The sequence below is a fragment of the Lissotriton vulgaris genome, chromosome 3_1, assembly GCF_964263255.1.
Source record: "Lissotriton vulgaris chromosome 3_1, aLisVul1.2, whole genome shotgun sequence".
Lineage (NCBI taxonomy): Eukaryota > Metazoa > Chordata > Amphibia > Caudata > Salamandridae > Lissotriton > Lissotriton vulgaris.
In genome coordinates this window covers 1,382,396,468-1,382,408,918 of record NC_141689.1, presented here as the reverse complement: position 1 = coordinate 1,382,408,918, position 12,451 = coordinate 1,382,396,468, and the positions used below count along the sequence as shown (strand labels likewise).

Below are 12,451 nucleotides of genomic sequence, written 5' to 3'. Positions count from 1 at the left end.
GGCTTCAGGGAAAGCAGTACATGTTATAGAGGAGACACCACTGGATGAGGAAAGGGAAAAGTCGTATGTATTTCAAGTGGGGGATGAGGACAATAATGATGATGTGTATCCCAAATGTGATGTTTTACTGGATGGGGTCAAGTTTTGTATGTATGCCGATTCATGCTCCCCATACACTCTAGTAGACAAGAAAGTTTTCGATGATAAATTTGCCAACCACCCTGTCAAATTGCTACCTCCTGATATAAGTCCTAAGGGTTACAATGAGGGGAGGATTCCTCTTGAGGGAATGGCAATCATGAGGATATCCTTCAAGAACAGGCACACGGTTGGGAAGATTTATGTTTCCACTAGGGGTTCTACACTATTGAGCTGGAGGCATCAGAAGCAGTTGGGAATCACCCTAGACCCTAACAATAGAGAGCAGGTGTTGCTAATTGAACCAGAAGGAATATCTGAGGACCTTACCAAAGAATTTAAGGAAGTGTTCAGTGATAGATTGGGGGTCTTCAAGAACTATATGCATATTTATTTATTTATTTATTTATGGGTTTGTTACGCGCCGGCATCACACCCGAAGGTGTATCTCCGCGCGGTGCTGTGAGGTGAACAGATCAGAGACTCCTCCTAGAATAGTACAGTTTTTAGTCGTTTCCTGAAAGCTGTGTGGCTCTGGCATTCTCTGAGGGAGAGGGGGAGACTGTTCCATAGACGAGGACCCATGATAGATAGGGCACGGCCTCCCTGTCTAGTCTTGTAATGTCTAGGAACCTGAAGCAGCTGTTGATTAGAGGACCTGAGGATACGGGACGGACGGTGAAAAACAAATTTGTCTGTCAGGTAATGTGGTCCTAGATTGTATAAGCATTTGTGTATCACACAGCTGATCTTGAATTCTATCCGTTTCCGGATAGGAAGCCAGTGGAGGGCCCTAAGAAGGGAGAGGGACGGTGTTCTGGGGGGGGTGTTGGTCACCAGCCGTGCTGCGGTGTTCTGCACCACCTGCAGTCTATTGAGCACTCCCTCATTGGCAGCCAGAAGTAAGCCATTGCAATAGTCCAGGCGGCTCAAAACGAGGGCCTGGACCAGGGTCTTCCGGGTGTCGTCCGGTAGAAGGGGAAACACCTTTCGAAGGAGGCCGATGATGTGGAAGCAGGACCCTGCAGTGGTGCTGGCATGATGAGAAAGGGTGAGGTCCTGGTCTAGACGTACTCCCAGGTTCTTGACTATCTGTTTGGGAGGCGGAGCCTGTCCCAAGCTTGGAGGCCACCAGTCTGGGGTCCAGAGGATTTTCGCCTCTCCAAATAACATGACCTCAGACTTTCCCACATTACACTGTAGGAAGTTTTTGGCCATCCAGCTGGCGATTGCAGTCATGCCGTTAGAAAAAGCTTGCCTGATCTCGGGAGTCAAGGTCTTAAAGGTGAACAGCAGCTGCGTGTCGTCAGCGTAGGAGATAGGCATGAACCCAAAGGACCTAGTCAAGTTGGCCAGGGAGGAAACATATACGTTAAACAACGTAGGACTAAGACACGAGCCCTGAGGGACTCCTCTGATGATGTTGGCCGAGTTGGAACTAAAGGAGCCCATGTTCACCGTCTGTGTCCGCTCAGAAAGAAAGCTGGAAAACCATGCCAGGGCAGATTTGTCAATGCCTGTCTCCTTTAATCTGGTAAGGAGAATGGCGTGGGATATGGTGTCGAATGCTGCGGACAAGTCCAGCAGCACCAACACCACAGACAGCCTAAAATTGTGTTGAAGGAGGGGGCGGTGCCTGTGGTGCACAAGACTAGATCCATACCTTTACGCATGAGGGACCCCCTCCAGCAAGAACTCAAGAGATTAGTCAGTGAAGGGGTCATCACAGAAATTGAGAGTTCAGAATGGCTAGCGCCCATTGTCATCATGGCCAAGGATAAAGGAAACAGTATAAGACTCTGTGTAGACCTAAGAGACCTTAATGCAAACATCCTTGTTGACAGGTTTCCCCTTCCTAGGATAGGAGAGATGCTAAGCACTATAAAGGGGGCAAAGTATTTCAGTGTGCTGGATTTATCATCGGCTTATTATCAGATCAAACTACATCCAGACTCCCAAATCCTTACTGCATTTACTACCCCATTTGGAAACTTCAAGTTTCAGAGAATGCCATTCGGATTGGCATCAGCGGCGGCTGCCTTCCAAAGAGTTATGCAGCATGCATTAAAGGACTGCAAGAACACCCTCTGTTTTCAGGATGACATACTTATCTATGGAAGTGGAGAAGAAGAACACAACAAAATGGCTAGGAGAGTGTTGGAAAAACTAAAGGAGGTGGGATTCACCACAAAACCTTCGAAATGCAGATTAGGAGTGAGTTCGGTAGACTACTTGGGACACACGTTATCTGAGGAGGGAATGAAACCTAAACTGGACTTGGTGAGGGCAGTGGAGGATGCACCGAACCCGAAGAGTAAAGAGGAAATATTGTCTTTCCTGGGTTTGGCAGAATACATGGCCAAATTTATCAAGGACTTCGCCATAGTTTCGCAGCCCTTGAGGGACCTCATAAGGAAAGACAGTGTGTTCGAATGGGGAAAGGAACAGGAGCTGGCCCTGAAGAGTATCAAGAAAGCCATCATCGAAGCTCCGTTTATAGGGAAGATTGACCCCAATGGTGTAACCATTATCTCCACAGATGCGAGCAACAAAGGCATTGGAGCGACCCTATCACAAGAGGAAGGAGGAAAGATAAATGTCATAGCCTTTGCGTCCAGAACCCTCACCGTGGCAGAGAAGAACTACTCTACTATTGAGAAGGAGGCCCTGGCAGTATATTGGGCCATACTCCACTACAAATTCTTCATTTGGGGTACTACTTTTGAAGTACGCACGGATCATAAACCATTGGTTGCTCTGTTCACAAAAAAGGACATGGAAAGCATGACACCCAGGATTGCCAAATGGGCAGTAGGCTTACAAGCCTACAACTTCGCTGTATCATACATTCCTGGGCAACAAAACAGAGTTGCAGACTACTTGTCCAGAGCACCCACAGAGGGAGAAGAAGAAGAAGAGGAGAAGAATAACTCGATCTTGGAAGTGCGTATGGCAGCTGTAGAAAAAGAGTCATGGGAAACCCATATGGAACAGGACGAAGACTTGAAGAAGGTGAAGAGGTACATCTTGGCAGGATGGCCTAAGAAATGCAAAGATGTGGAGACAGAGATCCAACCCTTTTGGAATGTGAGGGAGGAGTTATCGGTGGAAGGGGATCTCATAATGAAAGCTGGAAGATTGGTCCCACCAGAAGCTCTGAGAAACCAAGTAGTGGAACTAGCTCACGAAGGACATCTGGGGAGAAGCTTGTGCAAGGCCAGACTTCGTGCAGACTACTGGTTCCCCACCATGGACAGAGAGATGGAAGACAAGGTGCGTGATTGTTACGCATGTGCTGAGAGCGACAAAAACAAAATCATAAGAAGAGCACCACTGGCACCAGTGGAAGTACCAGAAGTGCCGTGGAGCAAGCTAGGATTTGACATTGCTGGTCCTATTCATGGCAGAGGTTTGCAAGACTGTTATCTATTGGTCCTAGTAGATTATTTCTCTAGCTGGATAACTTGCAAGTCAGTACACAGTGTAAGCACTAAGGTTATCGTTGAGTTCCTCAAAGAGGCGTTTACACAGGAAGGCATCCCCACAACATTGGTCACCGACAACGGTGTCCAATTGGTGTCGGAAGAGATGAAGGACTTCCTCAAAGACTGTTCGGTGAATCACATTCGCACCCCTCTTTACTGTCCCAAAGCCAACGGGAAAGTGGAAAGAGTAAACAGGATGTTAAAGGAATGTATTCAGTTGGCCAACCGTGCAGGGGAGAAAGTGGAAGAGGCCATAAGAGACATGCTGTGGGCGTATCACACCACGCCAAAGTCCACTACTGGAAGAACACCGTTCGAGCTACTGAGGGGAAGAAAAGCAGGCACCAAGCTCACCCCAGGATGGATGGGGAGAAAACAGACAACGGAAGTTGACCTCAGCGAAGTAAAGAGAAGGATAGAAGCCAGCCAACGCAAGTACAAAGAATGGTACGATAAGAAGTGGGGAGTGAAAGGAAGAAAACTTCAGGAAGGACAAGGAGTCTATGTCAAGAAACCGGAAAGAGACTGGAGAGGGGGCGACAAGTTCTATGCCTCAAAGACCATCCGCAGACCCAATAGAAATTCCGTGGTTCTGGAAGATGGAAGGTTGTGGAGCCATGATCGTGTAGTTCCGGCAGAAAGAAGAGAACAGGGGGCAGGAATGAGTAGGGTAGGAGGAAATGTTGTAAGAGAAAACATAAGACAACACAGAGCGAGCGATAGACTCAGAACACTTCCCCAATGGCACAAACAGTACATAATGAGGTAGACTCACAGGCAGGCTTCAACCCCAGACAACTACATCCTTGGTTCTTATATTGTTTTTAATTTCCCTTAAGGGGGATGATGTGTTGTAACTATGATCTTGTTTCACCCTCACCCTTCCCCTTCCCTTTCCCCCCTCCTTGTTCAGGAAAGTTGGTATCATCCATGTGTCAGCCGGGCGCTCGCTGTGGAATGTTGACACAGTGACCCAGGCTTTGTGTGTGACAAGCTGACGGCAGTCTACTATGAATCTTAAGGCAATAAAGCAACTCAGTTATACTCCACGTTGTCTCTCCTTACTACACTTTGTAATCAACTCCAGTGACGCAGAAGACACAGGAAAAAAGCTTCTCCAGCTGTCAGAATTTTGATTTGTGGGTGTAAATAAATCTCACTGTTTATGTCTGAAGGCAGGACCTGATTAGTTACAAAAAAACAGAAGCAGTGTCCAAAGGTTTTTCGTAGGAGCCTGACACTGCCAAATGCTGAGGCTTCCAAACACCAAGCTGTCTAGTTTTGGTTTCACTCTGCCTCTTTCTTCCACCACCCTTCAATTCCTGTCTGTTTATCTCACTCTTGCTTGTTTATTTTCATCCCTGCTTTCTGTCTTTGTCTCTCTTCCTATGCGTTTCTCCTCTTACTTCTTTCTCTTTTCTACTTTTGTTGATCTTGTTTTGGATCAAAGTCTGAAGATGATAAATTAGTGCCAGTCGGCAAAAATCCGTGCTGTGATCACCACCAGCAACCACCGGCACAAATTAAGCAGTGTACGGAGGGCAGTGTTATCACAGTCTCCCTTAAGTACTGTTCCACCAACCCTGGCAATCATAACAATCTAAGCCACTGTCACTGTGCAGTGTTAGTGCGCCATCATTTGCAGAATAATCTTCAGATTTACCTGATATTGTTATTTTATTAATAGGTAGCCTTTTGCAGTCATAGAGATGGAGTTGGCAGATACACACCTGGAAAACAAGGGAAGTTGCAGTTTTATTTATTGGAATGTCTTTCACATTTTTGAGTCCTAAAAACAAGCAAATCCTCAGGCTACCATTTTTGCGCCGGTGAGACTAGGTACTGTTTATGAATTGGCCCTGTGGTTACAAGATCAGACATTTAACCCATGGGTAACAAGGTGTGAATTGGAACCAGGGCCGGACTGGCCGCAGAGGGCACTGGGCGTTTCCCCGGTGGGTCACCAGGGTGGGGGCCGGTTTTGAACCCCTGGGGGCCGTTTTTGTTACAAGGGGCGCCATACAAATGCTGCCACTGTAAAAAAAAATTATATCTGGATCATTTTTCTGTTTGTTTCCGAATAATAGAAAATGGATTGTAGGCATAGTGTAATTTTGGCAAGCACGTCATTTTTTCTGGCATGTTGTGTATTTTTATGGATTGTTTTTGTAGGATCAAAAGTGCACTCATTCTTAATTGTTATATTTATATGAGTCGATAATGTAGCACTAATTTATTCATATGGGGGTGATTTCATCTTTTTTTAGTGGTAATTTTTTACAGTGAAGTGATTATTTATCTTGAGTAGTAGAGATTCAGCCAAACTCTTGCTTGCGTTGTTGGCCGTATGAAATGAAAGGAGACAGACACATTGTGTTGTGTGAAACTTGCCTCAACATCACATTGACCAGAGCCCAACTTTATAAAGGAATTTCATATTAGAAAGAGTAGTTTTATCGGAGGGCTTCCCAAGGTCAAATTACATTTTTATTACATTCGAGTCCCTGCTACAACACTGGCACACAGAGAAAGACAGCTAAAGTGTGTCATGTTCAACCCTGAAGTTCGAAGATCAGTACAGGGCAGAGGGCACTTCTTCATAGACCCTACAGAGGCTTGGAAAGTTGTAGAGTTTTGTCCTCAGTCCGGAAACATCTGGGGAGCTCATTCACAGCCAGCAGCAGGGAGAAAATGAGTAAAGAGATACAGCTAAGAAAGCCTCGTTGCTTCATAGCAAGGGTAGGGGCAATATGGAATATACAAATAATTTCAGAGGATTTCTTTGAGAGTAAATGTATGTGATGCGCCTTGTATACACTCCCTGAGATGCAGCAGCAATGTGCTTGAAAAGTATGCTCATCCTTTTGCACATGTGGAGTGGAACACCACAACCTGAGAGCGGTAACTGAAGCACCTTTCCTCTTGCCTTTTTAGGTTTCCCCTGTCGAAAGCTGCGCAAGCAGCGTTTCGCGCAGGCGAAATCTTTTGAGTTACAGTATGGCTGTTTGTCCCGCCCCTGTTTCCCATTGGCTAGCTCCATAAATGGAGGCGAGCCATTGGAAAACAGAGGCGTCCGTCATTCTGCGAGGCGACTCGTGGGCGTTCCTGAGATTTTTTCTCATCTGGCCCCTTTTATCACGCCAGTGCGGCGGTGGGCGGGGTTTGGTTTTTTGGTCGTCAAGGTTTGTTTCCGTCGTTTCTCTTAAGATGGCAGCCGGGCAGTAGCTTGTTTGTACAGGTCAGGACATTATTATGTTTGTGCCGTTAACCCGCCCCCCTCCCGCTGTCCGTTTGCCCATTCCCGACATTATTAAGTTTGTGCCGTTAACCTGCCCCCCTCCCGCTATCCGTTTGCCCGTTCCCGACATTATGTTCGTGCCCTTAACCCGCCCCCATCCCGCTGTCCGTTTGCCCGTTCCCGACATTATTATGTTTGTGCCGTTAACCCGCCCCCCTCCCGCTGTCCGTTTGCCCGTTCCCGCCCCCCCCCTCCCGCTGTCCGTGTTTAATGCTTGTTTGTTGTTGTTGCCATTCTGGTCACTCCCTGATGGGACGGGGTGGCCTCAGGCCCGATTGCGTGAAATGTCGGGGTTTTTTAGCCGGCGAGGTCTTTCAGACCCAAGATGTCACTTCTTGAAAGGACTCTTGGGCGCAGGCTTCGAGGTGCGGACCCAGGCCCCCTGCTTGCACGCTTTACGCCGCTTGCTGTCAGCACCGCCGAGCCGCAGATGTAAAAGCAGAGTGTCCAGGGCGGCTTGGGTGCGCACAGGACACGGATTGTAGCTTTGGAGTCTCCGGTATTATTGGACCGACCTTTATGGCTTTTATCTATATCTAGCACTTCATTTATTTGCTCCTTACATGGGAATGTTGTGCGCCGTTTGGTAAATTAAAACAATCATTTCTGAGCACGGAATTCTCTTTCTGGAAATAACCACGGCTCGGCGCTAAAAGTGAAAGTCGGGCATGCCCTCAGGAGCTGGGGGCCTGCTCCCCATTACCAGTGGCTGCTGGTGAGTGTCGGCTCGTGCTGTAATTGTTGTGCTGGGACAGGCAGCCGCAGGGCAGAGCGGGCAGCATGTGTTTGAAGTGGGAGGCGGTGTGCTACGACATGTTGAGACGAGGACTTCCAGCCTCTAGACAGGAACCCAAACTATCAGGGCCCAAAATCAATACGAGCTCTGCCCCTTTCCTCTTGCGAGGCACACACTGGATTGTAAGTTACGCTATATATACACACACACACACTCACTCACTCGTTCCTCAGTTAATTTATTTTACATCTTTAAAATATTTTCTCACACTTCTGTCCAACAGTCAGTTTGTCTTAAGCTCTTTCCGCTAACCTTTCTAAACATACCTCAGGTAACGGGCATGTATTGTTTACATACTTGTTTATTACGCTGTTGCTTAGCTGGGCAAGAAAGTGTTTGAGCTCAGGCAGCTGCCAAAAGACAGCCGAACCTCTCTTACGAGACGGCCGTCCAGGGTATTGACTTTGTGTCATTTCGTAATTCGATTCGTCGTAATTGAAGTGCCAGTGCCCTGTTAGCCAGTTGGACACTCAGAAGTGACGTACAGCGGGTTTACGTGGGAGGTAAGGGTAACGACACCACTGCTGCACTTAAGTTCAGAATATTAGCAAGAAAAGACATACTAGTAGCCTGTTTTCCAAGACTCAGTGTCGGCACCCTTTGACCTAGACGCGATGACTCTCTGTGGTTTGCAGTAAGACATGCTCCACATTGCGTGGATTACTGAAGGCTGTCTGCCTGCTCTGCACAGCCCAGTGCAGGGGTGGAGTTCGCCGCCTTTCATGCAATACATTTATGAGAAAATGAGAACGGGAGCATCAATGTTTTTTTAAAGATGAACCAAGCACCAGGTCTCATAGCGCTTACACCCTGCCCACGTGCTTGGGATAACTTTATAGAAGTGGCTGGGCTGATGGGACAGAGCGAGGGTGCCCTGTTGCCACCTTAAAGTGACCGAAATGCTAATTGCCCAGCTAAATTCTCGATTTTCATAGCACACAAAATATGTGAAGGTTAAAAAAAAGTCAGACAAGATATAGGCAGCAAGATACAGGCAGACCACATTGCATTCTGCAGGCGTAATAGCTCGTACACTATGGCAGTCTCTGGGTGTGTGTGGCTCTGGGTGTGTGTGTGGCTCTGGGTGTGTGTGTGTGTGTGTGTCTGGCTCTGGGTGTGTGTGTGTGTGTGGGGGGCTCTGGGTGGGTGTGTGTGTGTGGCTCTGGGTGTGTGTGGCTCTGGGTTTGTGTGGCTGGCTCTGGGTGTGTGTGGCTGGCTCTGGGTGTGTGTGTGTGGCTCTGGGTGTGTGTGTGTGGTACTAATTGCTGTCTGCTGAGCTCGTCCGTAGGGTACAATAGGTCTCACATTTGCGAGAGATTAAGCTAATGGCAATGTAAATGACAATGCCATTTATTTATCTGTTTTCAAAACCAACACATAAATACACATTTTGTCATTTACAATGCCAATAGCTCTGACTTTTCCAAAGGTGAAACTATTGCATTGTAAATGCTTGTTTCACTTTGTTGTGACAGTCACTTACTTACAAGGACATGATGGTCCTTGGGGTATGACTCCAGTTGAGCGGTACCCATGTGAAATCAGCCACATGCTCGCGTTGAGTCACTCAACGCAATCAAGTGGCTAATTTCACATGGGGTGTGCATTCGATCAGTCATGGCTGTGGGTTTCCTAAGGAGCATTTGCTTGGAAGCGTTGGGCCATGTTTCCTAAAAGCAGTTTGAGTTAATGTCATCTTAAACAATTCTCTGTATGATAATGGTGACTTTGCCATACAGACTTCTGTTGCCAATTGCATCATAATATTCTACAGACATAGACATCAATGGTTGTGGTGCGGCTTGGCACAACAATTGTGCAATAGTTTTTTTATTTAGCAGACATCTATCTACATGCGCCAACCCATCTCTTGCAGCGTATTGTTTAGCAATTCATTAACAATGGAGCATTGGCATTGAAGAGATTATTGTGTTACAGGTCCAATTACAGAAGTGAAAACTGAACCTCAAAAAGAAGCACCCACGGCCTAGTACCATGACCTCCTACCTCCCCTGGGGTTAGACTCTGGAGCCTACACCCCTGTCTCCGTTTATACAAGTGGTAGCTCCTATCACAGATTTACTACAATAATCTGCTGAGCAGTGGGCAGTGAAGCTGCTAACTTCTGAAAAAGTTCTAAAAGGAAGGTTTTAAAAGACTGTCACGTTCTTGTCACAGTGTCCCAAGCCACTGCAAATACAACATTTATATCAAACTGTCATTTACTGGTTCTTTTGCGATTCAGTGGTACAACTTTCCAAAGGTAAATAAAATCTCTTCCTCTGCTGCTAGGAAAATATCACAAATGAACATTCTTTAGCTTTTTTTAGGTAATAATTAAAACAAAGTTAACAGTCATTATCGTCATTAATATCCAACTCTCCCTTAAGTCAGTGTGTTGGTAATGTTCTCTGTATCAAATGGATTAAGAGCTGCTTTCTATTCTCTTGCCTTGACAGACCCTTAGACTTTGCTGGAGCATTCAACAATCGTTGGACACTTGGTTTTGCATTTGGGGCCATAGCGAATAAGATCATGTTCCTGTTCTCGGAGGGATTCACGTCAGCGGGAGTGCCCAGTTGGGCAAAAGGTAGGCCATCTTCCACAGAAATGTCTGCCCTTTTCTTCCCTTACTGACCCTGGTAGCTAAATGTCATGGTTTGTTGCCTCACTAATGTATTCAGTAGTTCTTACCCATATGAATTCTATGACAATAAAAACATGTTGTATTTATTTTAGGGAAACAAACAAGTGTTGGATTAAAATGCTTGAAGTAATTTCAGCCATCATGCCAGGGCTGCATTACAGTCCAACGTTTTAGTTTTTCTATTATCACCCTGCAGTCACCTCTCAATATACTTCCGTACATTCAAACCTCCAAACATCCAAAACTTTGTCACAATTTGTGAATAATTGACCTCAATGTTCAAATAATTCACTGACCCCCCATTTACAGAATACATATCTCGATGTTTGAAAATGTTGTTGCAGTTAGTTGAACTATAAATTCAAAAGCAGTGCAGTGATATCTTGAGCTAATCCTTCTTACAGCAATATCTTTCCTCAGTGGCTTCAGTTTCCTTGGTTGAGCTCCTCCCACCTCCACCCATATCCACCTGAGAGAAAAGAAACGCTTTATGAAACAGGCCAAGTGAGACACGCCACAACACCCACGTGTGGATGTGAGGGAGCAATGTAATGAGTAAGCAAAGACTAGACATAATGAGGATTACCTCAAGTCATCCAGCGATGACTGACCTGTTGCCAAATCATTGCAGAATTCCTACTTGTTCTTTACCCCATGGCCTTTCTGCTGATCCCTGATTGGCACTCAACCCCCTTTACGTTTTCCAGTACTACCCTCCTTACTCCATCAGTTCTGGTTTTCTATGCTATTGAATGCACTAGTAACTGATGTAACTGTAACTGATTCAACTCTGTAACACTGTCTGATCCTCATGTAAAGCGCTCTGATACCTCCGGTTCTAGCCAGCGCTATATAAAACTCAATAAATAAATAAATAAATACATTTATTGAGTCAGGAAATACCACTGAAAACCGAACAAGGTTCAAGCATGTTCCAAGCAAAAAGACATGCCTAGTCAAATGCAGCACACATTCTTTTATTAGACAGCATACAAAGGTTGTGAACTAGAGGCAGCCAGCACAGCATGCGGAAACTGAACCAGCAACCTGAAAACAATAATGTTGAACAGTAGACAAAAGGGCTGCCTATGTGGCTGCACGACAAACATCCAGCAAGAGATTTCCAGGTGCCCACACCCAGGAGAATGCGATCCATCATGTAGGACACTAGCTACTGGAAGGAGCAACCTATCACAGAACTCATAAGCTCCGGAAATGAGAGTATACATCTAGCAACTCATGGTTGAAGTAGCTATTTCAGATGTTCTTAGCAGGACCAATATTTAGATAGAGCACCTCACTTGCCCTAAAGCCAAAATACACTACAAGTAAATGAAAACAACCATGTCACATCCACTCCCTGAAGAGCAAAATACATTCCCTCCCCTGAACCAGCAACAGGACCAACTCCTGATCTAAGTAAAAAAAGGGACAGAATTATCAGTAAAAATAACAAAACCAGAACAGACAGCAGGGTCAAATGATGTGATAGGATGCACATAAGGAAGAAGAGATGCAGAGACAATAATCGCATCAAGGAGGTCACTGAAGTGAGAAACACTAATATATAGCACAAGGGATTCAAAGGAAAGTCATACAGACCTTTAAAACGAGGAGCATTTTGAACAATTGCCCAAGTATGGGGATTATCTCTTTCTGGGCCTAAAGCCTGAATAAGCTGCTTCAATAGCACAGATCATTTGATGTGGTCAATGAGTGGATTTGAAAAACTATGGGCCTATTAACAAACTCCATTTTGTAGTACGTTTAGTAGGGCTACAGTACGAGGGAAAATCTGCACCTCTCCTATCTTTTCTATGGGGAGATCCTAACACATGCAAATTTACAACTTAGGGCCCGATACCGATGTCATTGGGAAGGCCTCCAAATCGGATTTGGCTTTCCCGGATCTGATTCGTAGCCCTTGTTTCTGACAGAATCGTACACAGGTCCGAATTACCAAGTAGACGCGAAGATCACGTACGCGTAGACCAAATCGTTTCTAGGTCCCCAACCTGTCAGTACGACTCATTTGTAGACAAATCGTGATGCGCAATGAAGCCGAATTCCAAACGAGCGAGTACGAT

General features: G+C 45.8%; 1 protein-coding gene across 3 annotated transcripts in view; it reads left to right on the top strand.

Moving 5' to 3' along the window:
* LOC147727940 (stimulated by retinoic acid gene 6 protein-like) overlaps positions 1–12,451 on the top strand; it is a 665,438-nt gene that overhangs the window by 118,501 nt on the left and 534,486 nt on the right. For all 3 annotated transcript variants that reach the window (XM_086961854.1, XM_086961855.1, XM_086961856.1), the window contains one exon: positions 10,177–10,307. In XM_086961854.1, coding sequence (XP_086817980.1) covers positions 10,177–10,307 — 131 coding nt within the window. The remainder of the gene's footprint in view (positions 1–10,176; positions 10,308–12,451) is intronic.